The 15,219-nt window shown below is 42.5% G+C and overlaps 1 protein-coding gene across 33 annotated transcripts in view; it reads left to right on the top strand.

The window, feature by feature from the left end:
• LOC138211026 (protocadherin alpha-C2-like) overlaps nt 1–9,792 on the top strand; it is a 222,628-nt gene extending 212,836 nt beyond the window's left edge. For all 33 annotated transcript variants that reach the window (XM_069170560.1, XM_069170573.1, XM_069170569.1 and 30 more), the window contains exon 4: nt 6,600–9,792. In XM_069170560.1, coding sequence (XP_069026661.1) covers nt 6,600–6,907 — 308 coding nt within the window. In that variant the 3' untranslated portion in view covers nt 6,908–9,792. The remainder of the gene's footprint in view (nt 1–6,599) is intronic.
• The last annotated feature ends 5,427 nt before the right edge of the window (nt 9,793–15,219 follow it).

The following is a 15,219-nucleotide window of genomic DNA, read 5'->3' as shown; positions in this document are numbered from 1 at the left end:
AGGTCATATTTTAAGGGTGGACTAAGAATAATTCAGGGTTAAGAGTGTCCGGAATTATGAAAATCATAACGGCTTTCCCTACTGAAGGACAAGATTGAGAAATATTTATGTTCTAACTCTCAAGTTGATTCTGTTTATCATGTCTCAGAAATGGAGATATTGATTCGATGTGGCCTGTCACATCGCTATGAGTCATAGGCTGTGCTATTTATAAGAAAGTTTTCTTGTTTGTGAGGTAGACTGTGGTTTTTAGGTGGCTTTGTTGAGGGCATCGTTTCAGTCTGGGTGCTGTACCAACAGCTTGCTGTCTTGCCGCAGATTCTATTTCTTGTTTCAATGTGAGACACCGAGGTACATCCGACAACGCCCCTTTTTTCCTCCTCTCTGATTTAGAATCTGCAGTTGTATGTTGGTATCAATTTGAGTGTCTGTGTCACTGTTTAGTGTTGCCATGCGTACGTGCCTGTGTGTGTGCTTGGCAGTGTTTCTAAGTGTGTTTTGGCTGCCTGCTTTATGCGCTGCTCCTGCTGTGACAGATGGAGCGCAGCCCACGCCCAGATTAACAGACCCACATTAATGAAATCAGGGTTGTGCTTGGTGTCTAACTCTCTCTTCCTATCTGTTCCTCATTCCCTCTGTGTCTTCATCCTCTGTCTCTCTCTGTTTCACAGCTCAGTCTCTAAAACATGAGCACATTGGGATTCAGAGAGAACTGTGCAGAGTTGCAACAATCCCCTGGTGAGATGGAAAGAGAGAGATAGGAGGGAGATAAAGTGGGTTGCGAAGCAAGGGTTGAAAATTAACAATACAATAAGCAGTAATGGATAAGGTGGATAAAAAGGTAGAGATGCAACGGATTGTTTGGGAGGAAGTGACAGTGAGTAAATCAGAGTGATTGACTGAAAGAAAACTCTGCAAAGGGAAGAGAGGAAGCTGTACGAGACTGCTGTTGCTAGGGGAGAGTGGTTAAACTAGACGGAGTGTGAGAGAGAGCAAGAGAGGGAGAGAGAGCTTGCAGCATTATTCTCCATCAGCATAAGCACTGTCACCATGACTTCTACCAATGTCCTCCTGCTTCACTGGAGGATGTAGTTTCCACGGCAACCATTCATGGTCTCTAAAATTGGCAAGATAGGGAGGAAGGGGGGCTGTTATGCAGAGGGCGGTGTAAACATATGGTGTTGGACAAAAGGTACTGAAGGAGGGGGAGCAAGTGGGTGGGAGGTGTAGGAGGGGTTGGGAGGGGGGAGGGGGGAGGGGGGGGCAGACCGTATGTGGTGATGGGCAAAACAAAGGACTGTGAAACGCAGGTACATGAGCGGAAGTAAAGGCAGAGTGAAAGGGAGCAATAGAGTTAAAATGGGAATGGATGTGTTTGGAAAGTGAGAGTTAGAGGTAAGAGTTGTTTAGGGAAGAAGAAAACACAAGTGAGTAAGATAGGGAGAGTGACCTACATTCACTGGGGCGGTGGTGTACTGCAGGGGTAGATGCAGGTTTACTGTTTTCTATATCACCCTGGATCTATATACAAACTGAAAACTTCATGTAAATGCAGAGGAAGAGAGAAAGGCAGTTTTGATTAGAGTTAACAGTAATCAGCTGTGTCAGGCACCTTTCAGAGTAAAAAAAACAAAACAAATCAAGGATGAAGGCCAAAGGCCAAGTGAGGGGGAGAAAGTGTGGAGACAAAAGATTCTACTGAGAATTTATTTGGTATTTTGCTCTTTCAATGCCTCCATACTTAACCATATGAGCTGCTGTCCAGCATTTAGGACCATGACCTCATCAATTTGTGTTTGCTTTGTCTCATCAGGAAGGAGGTTTGAATTTGGAAAGGTAAATTATGAATAATCTCTCTGAGTAATAAAAAAGATAAAGAGGTGGGGATAAGAGTATACGCTAGATTAAAGTCGATGCTGAATGTCATAGCTCATGGCTTCAGGCTTTTGGTTAAGGTGTATTCATTGTGAAAATATTGTTTGCACCTTCAGCTAGGTGTGGTAGAACAGTCTTGAAGCTAGCCGGGTCTTCTCACTCTTCTGAATCCCTCCAGCTCATCTGTTTCCTACTCTCGACTTGGTTATTTGCTTTCCTCTGTTTTTTGTTCCATCCTGTGCTCTCTGACTCTTTAAATATCTTGCCAGTTCTCTCCTTCCTTCTCTCGTTTTTAGGAGAAAAAAAATCTCTTCTTCGATTTATATTTCATCATACTACATATACTGTACACACACAAAAAGCAACACGAACCGCAACACATACACTGAAATTCATTGTTATTTTTATTATTTTTAAGCCCTGTCACAAGGGACTGCTTGTGTCCACCATCTGCCACATGATGGAGATGGGAGCAGATAGCAAGGTGCTCAATCTGGCGTGAAATCCAAACAGGCACACTCACACACAAAATTATATATACACACACGCGCACACACACATACACACACATATGAAATGCCATAATTACTCCTGAAAGCTTGCAACCAACCATCAGCATTGTACTTGTATTTTACCCTCAACTATTTCTTTATTCTATTTACTCTTTGCAGATTTGGGAATATATGGTAATTTATGCAGGCACCCAAATGCATTCTTCTCTCACCACAAAGGCATTGCAGTGAAAACCCGAACGCATGAATAAGAATTAGGTTTTTTGAGTAGACGGCAACATCACAGTTTGTTTTTATCAAAATATACACTGCTCGTGCACTGCACAGCACGCAAACAGACACAGGTGCTGTCTCAGAGAGGGGTGTGGTCCCAGCTAAGTGTTTTATCCATCATCATAACAATCGCAGATTTCTCCACCACTGCAGTGTGAGGAAAAAAAAGAATTCACGCCTTGAGGGGCTTTTCATCTATTTTTTTCTCTGCTCCCACCCTCCGTTTTGGTGGGGAGTATTGTGTTTCATATCTGCATCCTTGTGCTTCCTGGCCCCTTTTCTTCCTCCTCCTCCTCCTCCTCTTCAGCTTGTTATGTAACACTGCACTGCGCTCCACTGCGCTTCTGCCCAACTGGCCGATGGTAGGGCAAGACAAGAGGATGAATAAAGTAGACGTGGCAAAATGGAGCTTGGGTGATTTAAGTGGCTGTGAAAACCTTTGGCGACACAGGGGAGCGAAGGGACAGTCACACGCAAAGAAGCTGGGCTGAAGACTCCGGAGATCAAACTCAGCAGAGCATACAGAAAACATCACAGACTGTAGGGCAAAATTATTGATCACAAGGGCTTGTGTCTCTCTTGTATTGTATACATACAGAAGTACAGGGTTACTATTTTGCAGGTTGCAGAGACAGGCAACAGTCAACAGCATTAAATAAACAACCCTATTCATTTTTTATTTGCCTGTTAATTATTGTTGATGGACAAGCTGTTTAATACCAAATCACATTAATGTTACCATAAACACTGATAGGCATGATTAAGACTCTTGTCAATAACAGCAAGGGACGGGTGTTGGCATGCTAAGTTTTCATGCTAGATTAGATGAAAGGTCAAAGGAAATGAGAGCTATAGACGGAGTGTGTGAGAGGAGGGATGGCGGCAGGGAAAAAGAAGCAGAAGAGTTTCTGCAAGAGGAACAGAGAAGAGAGCAGAGAGGGAGTTCTGCTCTGCAACAGCCATCAACAAATCAGATAGAGGCAATGGTGTGGAGATCAGTATTGGGTGAGTCTGTTGCCATCGTGAAGGAAGAGGCACAAAGAAGAGGCAAAGGGTAAAAGAAATGATAAAACACATGAAGAGACATAAGAGGATTCATCTTAAGGAGTACATTTAAAAGTGACAGATGTGCAGTTTTCCTCTCGGGTAAAATTCACATCGCTATTTATCCCTGTAGTCAGTAACATCAAAATGACATTTGTTGTTATAAATGTTGAAAAGTACAAAATTAACCTCCCATAGCAGTGAGCACTGCTTTTTTTTCAGCTTTTTAGCTGCGCTAGAGTTTTGCACGTGATTGTTTTTTCTATTAATTCAGCATTTGACATTGTCCCTTTTATGACAGTTACTCTGCCCTGCCTTACTCTTTTCCATCTGTCTGCTCTCAGCATGACTCATCACTCTCCAGGGTGTTGTTTTGTTTATGAATGTAACTTTGCATGGATGCACTGCTGTCTCATCAAGTTGGCACATTGGGTTAGACAGGTAATTTCTCAGAGGCAAGAGAGTGGACTCTTCAGTGCAAGCTATTGCTAACCATCCCGTATTCTGCATTTTCATTTAGTGGTTTTGTGCTCCTTTCCCTCTGTGTCTGCTTAACTTTTGCAATCATAAAAGTCATTTCATGTCTCTGCTGGGGGAGTCAGATGAGGACTCACTGGAGAAAGACACTCGCCATGTAAACGAATGTGACTTTTGCTGTCTCTGCGTCTGCATGTAGGGAAAGCGGTGACTGGATCTAGGCTGTCCTGTCTTAATCTTCTCAGTCTCTTTGTCAAATTCTGTCTTCTCTCTGCAGCTCTTGCAACTGTATTGTCATAGTCAGTGAAAGCATGAGAGGTTTTGGCAGAATAGTGATGTAGAACAATTCAAATGCATGACCCACTTAAGTCTTTGACGGTGGTTAAATATACCCAAAGGAAACAACAATTACTTGAATTGTTAAGTAATCTGCTGTATATTTTCTTGATTAATGAGTTGAGAACAAAATGTCCAAAATACAGATATTCAATTTACAGTGTTTACGTATGTTAATAAATTTTTGCTTGAAAATTTATTACAAAAATTAATAAATGATCAAAAAAGTTGGTTGTTAATTTTCAAATTTTTTTCTATCATCACCTAATCGTGTCAGCTGTAATTCAGACATAGCATTCTGTAAACCCTTTATAGACTTTATGTATTTGTTCACATTCAAAACATGAAATGAGATAAAGTGCCATTATCTGCTTCGATTTGGACAGTTCCGCTACAGAAGGAGGAGCTCGAGAGGAGTGCGTGCTTCTATGACTGATTAGGATTGTATGCCAAGCAGGACACATTATGTTTGGGGTGGATTTGCTCCATAAAGCCTTCACTGTAAGCCGATCTCACTGGTAGTTTTTAATTATAAATGGTAGAAATATGGAAGGGAAAACAAGTACGAAGATTGAGCAAAATATGAATTAGCAGGGATACAAATGTTATATGATTATGGAATAAGAGCGGAAATTGTTTCGATTATTCGTCCTCTTGCACCTCTATAACCATGCAGTGCAATAATGTAAGCAGTTCAGTATATCAATCCATCCCTATAGGGCTGCTTTAAACGCTATCTGGTGTATCACCCATGGCCATCTTAATTGGATAAATTTCCCGTCATCAACAGAAACACTGCCCCTCTGACTTCTCCTACGCCTGACATCACATTCATAGTTAAGTCAGAATTATGTTTGTATTCCTTAAGCCCCGTTTTAACTGCACAGGAGCACCGACATGTGCAAAGCGGTAGGTCTTAGATGCCCAGACTGAGCAGGCATCATTTTTGTTCATGTTGCACAACCAGCAAAAGGGCAGAGGGTGTGGTGATTAATAAATTCACTCTTAATCACACCACTGGTGTCATTGCTCTGAAGCAGCTTTGCCAATCTCAGGGAAGCATGACAGCCATCAACACCTCTCCTCCCACCTGTGCAGTCTGTTTGTGGTAATTTCCTCACCTTGAAGTTCACTTTGTGCATCTTTATGGTCTTTCGGTGTCAAACATTTGGCAGGCTTTTTCTGCTGGTTGTTGCACTGTCACAAAAATGTGGCTGTTTATGTTGAACTTTATGTTTTTGTTTAGGATGACGTTTGACTTGAAGTAAACAAAAGCCAAACATGTCCTGTATAATGTGGCGCTTGATGGATGATAAGAGTATGACAACACTGGAAGCTGCTATTCTGTACCCTGGGTACTGCATGAGGTCAAGCTTCTTTTCCTAGTCACTGTTCCTTCTGGTTGGATGGAGCTGTGTTCAGTTAATCTCGCCTTTGGAAAGAACTCAGAAAAGGAGTCAGAGAACTAAAAGGAATATGTGAGGCAAGTAGGTCATTGCTGTAAGGAAATAACTAAAGTGACTGTTTTCATTTGGTTGTATTGTTCACAATGACACACTCCCACATAATGGAGTGAGGGTGTGATCACTTTTGGAGCATGATGTTGTCCATACATAAATACAGTTAATACCTGCCAATAACTGAACATCCATGTGTTCGATTTGTACCCACTTTGGGCTATCTTTTTCAGCAAGAAATTATTCATGTCCAGCACAGGTTGGCATTTGTTAAACAGTGTTATTTATTTCTCCAGACAGGTCATGTGTGTCCACTGGCAGATTTGTAGAGTATAAAACTTGTGGCTGAAGAAAAGGTGTTTCTTTTTTTCTTTTTTTTCCATATACATGACATACAGCTACAAATACTCTATTTGATAAAAGTTAAATGTATTTGCTATCCTAAATACATTACTTTGATACAGAAGCAGCTCAATGAACTTAAAGTTAAACTGATAAAGACTTTACAACTGCGCCTTTACAGGGTATGCCAACACCCAACATTTGGTAATTTTAAGAACCCCATCTGTTTGAGGCAACTTAATAGCAAATAGTAACCCGTCATCCATCTCTCTGTTTCTTTCAGATGCTGAAGGCGGAGAGGTTTCACCCCCAATGGGTGCTGGTGTAGACAGCAACAGCTGGCACTTTCGCTATGGCCCAGGTGGTCCAGGCGCACCCCCACAGCACCTGAAGCCCGGCGAGGTGCCCCCAGAAGCCTTCATCATCCCCGGCTCCCCCGCCATTATATCCATCAGACAGAACCAGGGGGGAGAGGACGACAAGAGTGATTTCATCACCTTCGGAAAGAAAGAGGAGGCCAAGAAGAAAAAGAAGAAGAAGAAGGAGAAGAAAGACAAGAAGGATAAGGGAAAGGATGACGGAGATGAATAGAGGAGCAGAAAGTGAAAATAGCAAAGAAGAAAAGGGTGTTGTTAAAACAGAGGTACCAACCAAAGTCCACTGGGCAAAAAGAAAATGTAAAAACTTATATAGATTTTCCAATTTCATTTTACTACCTATTCTTACTGAAAACATTTTAAAGCTCTCTGTTTTGAACCTGGCCTTACCAAGATTTATTTTTACCATCAGTTCCTTACTGAGGTAAATTGCTGATCTTGCCTTGATACAATAAAATGATTGAATAAGATGATTTTTCTCCACGCCCCATGTGCCTATACACCCTGAGTCAACTCATGTCATCTTTCAAGTAAGGAAGGACCACTCTTTGCCCTTGTCTTCAATTTTTCTCCTTTAACCCACTGGGCACGTTGGCACCTCTGTCTTAGCCCCTCCCAAACTACAATGTGTAAACCTTTCTCTCTGAGTGGAGAGATATACTTTGTACAAGAACAAAAAGCTGTGCCAGCCAAGGAAAAGAAGAAACACAAGAAGACTGAGTGAGATGTATGCAGTCTGAAGCTGGACACACTCTACTTGTAAATAGCACAGGCAAAAGTCACAGAAACTAAGGCTAACATGACACTGCTGCAGATTCCTCTGGTAATTACCAACAGTGTTCCCTGAGATCTCAATGAAACCACATGCACATACGCATGCTCACACATTCAAACATGCAAACATATACTTACTTATCATGGCAAAGTGGACACGGAAAGCACTTGAGACCTAGAAAGAAGTAGAGAAAAATCAACTGGCGCAAAAGAAATGTGCTTCAAGCTAGACACTGCAAGCTTTTTGCCCTGCACAGTCACCGACGAGGTGCACATGTACATCCAACTCTCTCAGGATGAAAGCTGCATCCTTTGCAATCACTCTGTATTTGCTCACTGCAATGAAAGGACACAGAGCTTCATCTCCTGCCAGAACCCCAACTGAGGAATGCAGAGAGCACTGGAAAGAAGGCGAAATGGGAAAATAGCTCACATTCTCCTGAGGATCACAGAGGGGAGAGTTCAGCTGAGCTGGCTTGTGACGCCGCGTTTCAGTCAGTGGACTATGATGAAACCTTACAGATTATTCGGAGAGATTTTGATAACACCTTCTCTTCTCCCCCTACTGCAGCAAAAGCCTCATGCTTTCTGCGTTGAATGTTTGGTAGCAACCAGTCCTTACCTATTACCTTGAGTTTACAAATGCCCACCTGCTTGTACTTCCCCCAAGCTGCCACAAGCCGTCTTCTCCTCCCCAAGCCGCCGTCCCCCCACCCCCACCGTCACCCATCCCACTGACTGCCTCTTCATGTGACAATTAAGTTTGTGAACTTGTTCTGATTTTCTTTATTCTCCAAAGAGATTCGTTACTGCATACAATGGCTTTTTTTCTCTTTTTTTTTTCCGTCCTCAAAGCTTTAACTTCTTTTTTGCGTGCAACACCCCACCTTCATTTACCCTCAGACACTGACCCTAACCCCTGCTCTGACCCCCTGCTCAGGATCAGTCCTGGGAATGGCCTGCTCTGAACATTGTGGTGTGCTAAGAACAGCATGGAGTAATGTGGATGAGGCCTGGGGAAGTCCAGTCTGGGGTCTGTGCCCTGGACTCTTGTCAGATGTTTCTCAAGTGCAAAACGGTTCAGTGCTTTTAACTTGTGAATACTACAGTATGCGGTTAATTTCCTGTTTGTAACCACTGATGAGAGGGGACCAGGTGGGATGAAGCCAATTACACGGACTGTGGGGGGCTGGAATAAAGTGAGGTGTCATGTCCCGTGGGCTGCCCCTCCCCTTCTACGTACAAGAGACGTTCTCCCAACTTGATTGTTTAGGATTGTTGAGTCACATATTAGCTTTTATGTACGCTGTAAATGTAGTGTAGACTTTTCATAGATTGTCTCTACATTGATAATTGAAACCTGATTCAAAAATCTAGGTATCTAGAGATTCCCATCCCAGAGCTATATCCCACCAATCCTCTCTCAGGAGGTTTTGAAAAAGGGGCACGCACATGCCTCAAAAGGCCGCTTCTGTTGGTTCCCCTCCCCTGCCTGTAACTTGTTGCCACATCCCCAGAATTTTGCGGCTCAGTATGACGCCACTCCATTAAGTGGCTGCTGCATGTACTGCTCTAAGGAAACACATACTATATAGAGAAATATATATATAAATAGATAGATGGCTATGATTTTATTCTTTTGTATTATCATTTTTCTTCATTACTCGCACAGGAGATATCTGTATGTACTTCTGTCTCTGCCAAACATCTATGTACTACAATCTTCACGCTCCACAGATGTTGTATGGCATCCACTAAACCTCTTTAGATATTTGTAAATGCTATGGTGTGATACCTTTCAACGCAAGTTTATAATTTTTCTTTTACCCACAATGATTTTGCTTTTGAGACCAAGCAAAGCAAGAAAAAAAGAAAAAAAAAATCACTTTGTGTCTGGCTTTGACATGACGATCTAACTAACACTGTATTATTGTAACTGAAAAATGTATGATCTTATGATGAGCTATCACTACCCTTTCACTCTTATAAAAAGAAAAAATAACAAAAAAATCCAGTGTAAAAAAAAAAAAAAAGAAAGGAAAAAAAAAAAGTATATGTAGTGTATGCTTGTGTTTAGTGAGCGTTCATGCTGTCATTCTTTCCCAATGTATGGTGGTGAACTATGGTGGAAATGTGCTGTCCTAAATGGATCAGCCAAGATATGTTGTAAAACCTTTTTTTGTACACCCTCTCATCAACTGTGACAGTGAAGTAGTGAATTTAATTTCTTTCATTCATTTTCTGACTTTTTATTTTACCTAAATGGATACAGTGGTAATGTGTTTGGTTTATAAATCACTAATAAAGTTTTCTTTCTTAAAAATACATTTGAAATGATTGTCCTGTGTGTGTGTGTGTGGGTGGGGGGGGGCTATGCTTTTTCTGTCATTCGTAGATGAATCAGATTACTTGAGATAATAGCTTTGTTTAGTTTTTTTTTAGGTTTTACCCAGTTCATCTTTATTTTTTAAATACTGTAAAGCAAATGAGGCCATTTTATTTAAAACCTGGCCTTAACTAATAAAAGACTTGATTAGAAATCACACTTTTACAGAGAAGGCTTTTATCTCAGGAGAGTTTTAAAAGGGTCAATGCAACAGTCGAGAAGAGTGGGGGAAAAATGGATCACTAGGAGGGAGAAAGAGTGCATGTCCTCTCCGAGGGCAGAAGCGACTGACTATCCGCAGGCTGCTCTCCACTATCACACATGCTCACATCCCACTTATTTCTCTGGACTGACAAGCAGTCATTCGGAGTGGCTCGTTCCCTGCAGAGATGATAGACAGGCAAAATGATCTGCCCAGCTCAGATGCCTAATTTCTCCTCATTGAAAGCATGGTCACAGATGGTCCAAACAGTCACATATGAAAGGAAGCTTCCAGATGCAAAATAATTGAATAGAGTAGCTAAGTAGATTTATGGTATCCTTATGGGTGAGTTTGTTGGACAAAAACACAATAGAGAGACGTCAGTCATGCTGGCCTGAATAAAATGGAGTATTGATAATCAATACTTTTATCCAGTCATCTACTCAGGCAACACAATAGTTTCCTAAAAAGTAAAATTGACCTCTTGGAATGACAGCTTTTTGTTGTCATTTGTTGTCTAGCATAAACAAATGTTTGACTTTTACATGGCTCAATGCTTAATAGATATGTTATACTGATGCTACTGTTAAAATATATCAAGTTAATTAAGTCTCCTTCCCTCCAGTTTTGGCTTTCATCTTTCATCCAGAGAGGGAAGACTGTGATGAGAGGTTCAAGAGTTCATGTTACAACAAAAGTGCTTGCAAAAATGCTGCATCTAATTCTTTATTTCCTTTTCTCCAGGAGACAGAAGGAAAATGTTTCTATGGTTACAGCTATTTGGGGAATAGTCTCTATAGCAACAGCCTTATATAATTAATAGACGCATGACGGTTGAAACAGTGGGGTGCCCAGGACGGGGTCATGGGTGTGTCCGTTCATCTGCCACATACAGCAGTTTACATATGACTATAGCTGCTGATTTGATGATGCAATACCAGAAAATAATAATTATAGGGCATAACTCCAGTTCTATGAGTACGTTTATAGCCCTTTTTGTGCTTTTTGCTGCTGATTAATCCCTCGAAGGCTTCATTATGTGTCATTGTAGGTAAAGCACAGGTCTGTTATTAACGGCAGGGTTCTTTTAAATATCCCAAGAAGGTATTACAGAGAACCAAAATGCACAAAAGCTGGACCTCCCCTAAGTGGAATGCAGCATTCCTTCATACACTTGTGCTTTCCCTACAATGACACGTCTAAATGTATGCCACGAAAAAGGTCCATAAAGGTGTGGAGGTGTCTCTCTGCCTCATTTCCGTGAGTAATGGGAAAAGTGCCCTCAGCTAAATCTCCCACAAATTGAGAGAAGTGATGACCTTGGCTGGAAGGAATGATTATGGCATGGTTCTACCACATCCTGTCCTTACTGACAGACATGCTTGCATTAGGAGTGCACCAACAAAGCAAATAGATCTCCCGATGTCTTTGCAGAGGTAAGGACTACAACTGACCATTTGAACTAATAGTGTTTCCAGATCTGCCTGGTCCAGCTGCCAAAAGGGCAGGCCCGTCAGGCCATGCAGCATCTGTAGGTCCCAATGGGGAATGAGGCAACCCACAGGTGGTCTGTGGACCTGCAAACCCCTCATAGGAAGCACTTCAACAGGAGATGGCCGTGAAGTTATGCCAACCATAATGGCCGGCTCCAATCGCCAAAGCTTTTTCCCAGTTTGCAAACAGGTTGACTGCAGGCTGATAAAAGCACTGCCACATCAAAATGGCCATGTCCTGAGAGATGCCCTACTTGTCCTTGAATGGGTCCCACTGGACATCCTGTCTGTCCCCACATGAAGGAACCCTGAGTTATGGCATGCCCTTAGAGAGCAAAGATGGCCACCCAGCTCAAGATCATTGTAGCCATCCTGTGGAGGCTGGAGGACCTCACAAACCCCTTGTCTGCCTGGTCTTCCAATCACAGTGACAAGAGCATGAGGGGCCCCAGGAGAAAGGTCATATGGGATGCTACTACAAGCAATGTGTCAGCAGCGGCCCTCTCCATCTCACACTTGGGTGACAAGAGCCTCAAGGGCGAGCTTAAATTAGTTAGGGCCTGAACATGCAGTCGAAGAAAAACATTACTCACCTTGCTGATCAGAGAGAATAATAGCTTTGGGTTGTCATATTCCCGTGTTTCTGCCAGCGTTGCCACTTTAGATGAGGAGTGAGGAATTGCACAATGGCACATGAGCCAAAGTTGCATCATCTCCAATATTGACAGAGGCTGTCTTTGCAGTCAGACCTGAGAGCCCAGCTGCTGTGATCCTTTCTGTGCTGTCACCAGCTTGTCAATCAGTAGTTGGGGGTTTTGGCCAAAGAGTGACTTTGTGGAAAGTGGCAGGTTGAGAGGCTGATGGTGATTGCTCTCCTGGAGGGAGTACAGGTCCCAAGCTGTACAAATGGAACAGTCACCATTGATAGTGAAATTGTGGGAAATGCTGTCATCTGGACCTCAACCATCTCCTCCACTGTGAGTTTAGTGTGCTGGTGAGTCATCTTGTCCAGGGAGCCATCCAGAAAAGCCATGTTTCTCAGCAGTGCCATCTCCTGAGTGGTACAGGCATAGACACGGTCAGTCATGGATACAGTCACTCTGTCCTTCCCACAAAGGAGTTCTTGCACTCACCCATGGCATAAGGAAAGATGGCTGCTATGGGAAGGCAAGAGACAAACCTCTGTCTGCCTAGTGGCTGTGTGGCAAGGCTGGTTGTGAAGTCCTCAGTGTGGGTCCTGGACGGCAGTGAGGGTGGAACCCGGATGTCCATGTGGTCAGCAGCAGAAGAGAAGAGGCCTGGAAGGTCATTGAGGAGGTACACAGTGGCCAGCCACAGCTGCCACTGAATCCAGTGAGCACCAGTCTGGTGCAGAGGGAGAGTGACTCCAGGAAGCGCTGCCACCAGTCACACACCTCCCAGGGAAGCGTGACACAGGTGGGGCAGGAATTAGCCTTGGCCCAGTGAATCCAGCCCAGACTAAAGAGTGTCTCATTAGGGTTAGAGGCAGGCAGAAGTAAAAGCAGGTAGAGCAGCATTTGTTTACAGACATCTTCAACATTGGTTTAACAGACTTCAAAAACACAGATCCGATCCCAGGTGGCTGAGTGAAAAAAGGAGATGAGTGGGGGGTTATGGTGGCCTGGAATGTACAAGTGGCTCCTGGCCAACCCTTACTGATTGGTCAGTGAGTTCAAAGATGTGTGTTGGAATGTCAGGTAGAAGCCTCAGAGGAATTAACCAATAGCCCCTTTGTGAGCAAAGCACATACCAACTACAACAGTGTGTCTGGCTCCTTGCTGACATTTTACTGTTATTAACAGCAGATGTAATAACAACACTTTACACATACACCCACACATTCAAAATGCTTCCCATGAGAATTCTCAGAATATGCTCTAATCATTCTGAATTTGGGCGCAGCATTTAAGTTATCCAAACAAGTTAACAAATAAGCCAATTGGCTCTGTGTGCAGAAAGTAGCCTGCAGTGTTTGTGGAGCAGTGAATCTCTGCCTAATGAATATGGATATTTACTATGGCAGACAGAACAGAGCTGTACAAGCAAGTGGAAAGAAGTGTGCTTATGGCCTTTATGTGCTGTCCAGTTCAGAGACAGATGTATAAAAAAGGGTGAAAACACAATTTGAACACAGACCACAAAATATTCTACAGCGCATGCCTTCACATGCTCAGTGTGGAGTGAACTGACAGATAAAGGTCAAAAGGCAAAACATACCTAAATATAATATTACTTAAATGTTCTAAAATCATGACTGAACAGATTAAGTGTGTGCCATATGTGTGTGCATACACTGGAACTGAAGTGTACATGTGTTTGTCTTGGTGGGTGACTTGACCGTGATGTTGCCAGCTGCAGTGACTCAGCAAAACCATCCTCCTGCCTAGGAAGACAAAATGAAGTGACTTGGATGAAGATGGTGAGATTAATGTGTCCAAAAATTTGGGCCTTTGGCAAAAACAGCTCTGCACATGACACCGTGGAGGCACAGTGCATGTGAGAAAGTGGAAGAGAGTTCATAAAACAGGGCCAGACAATAGGCTGAGAATTAAGTAGTCTAAAAATGTTTCAGGCTGTCATGATTAAAACAAATTATTTTAACTAACTAAGTGGTAGCTGAAATGAATGTACCCAGTGAGGAAATGTCCCTCCTGAGCTACTGTAGGTTCAGGCAGGCCTTGGCACCTCCCACTTCCTGGTTCACCCATTAGGTAGGGTATAAAAGCTTTATGGAATGAGCTGCTGTCAGCCTGCTTGTCCCTTTTGGTGTCAGAGTGATGCATTAAGGAGCCAAAGTGAGTTGGTAGGTGTTTTAGGTTCAGTCAAAGCTGTGTTGCTATTGGTTACCTCTTGTTTGTTTGTACCCCAGATCCAGGTCCTCAGGGAGGCCCAAACCAGGTGTGAGCCCATCCAGATGGAGGAGGCACAACCTTCAGGCCAGAATTGAAAGCCACTGCTGCTTTGTTTTATTACTGTTTTGTGTTTCTTTATTTCTGTGGTATTGTTTAGCTAGATGACTTTTGTTGGTGTTAGTTTCCTGTTTTTTAACTAAATTGTGTTTAGTATTCCCCCCAAGAATATTAATTTCCATAAAATTGTTAAGTTTGATTTTCCTGTTTCCTTTTAGGAGTGCTTGGGGCTGGCAGCAGTGTGGCCACCCAGACGGTGGTGGGTCTGGTGACTGAGCCTCTCACCTGCTTCTCACATTCTCAAATTGTGCAGTTGATGGTATTTTCTTTTTGTTTTGCACATCCTTTCAGTATTTGCATGCTTTTGGTTATAATTTTGTATTGTTTGCTGTGAGTGTGTGGAGCACAGGAGCCGATGAGGGCCCTGTCCCAGAGTCTGTCTGCCCCCCCCCCTTTTTTTTTTTTTTTTTTTTATTTTTTTTATTTATTTATTTATTTTTTTATTTTTATTTTTTATTTTTTTTTTACTGCCTACAGCTGTGGCCTAGTTACCAGTGGCACTCAGCTTATGTTTTAAAGCCACATTGGATACTATTTTTTTTATAGTTGTTGTTTCTTCAAGAGTTGATTTAATAAATTGCTTTTTATTTTACTGTTGTTTAAATAAACTTTGTAATCTTGGGGGAATCCATTGCTTTCTGTCACTTGTGGATCCGTGGTTGTTCTATCCAAAATCTAAGA

Source organism: Embiotoca jacksoni, unplaced genomic scaffold, assembly GCF_022577435.1.
Source record: "Embiotoca jacksoni isolate LCO1_2020_lvr unplaced genomic scaffold, fEmbJac1.0.p SCAF_5, whole genome shotgun sequence".
NCBI classification, from domain to species: domain Eukaryota; kingdom Metazoa; phylum Chordata; class Actinopteri; family Embiotocidae; genus Embiotoca; species Embiotoca jacksoni.
This window is presented reverse-complemented; position numbering and strand designations above follow the sequence as displayed.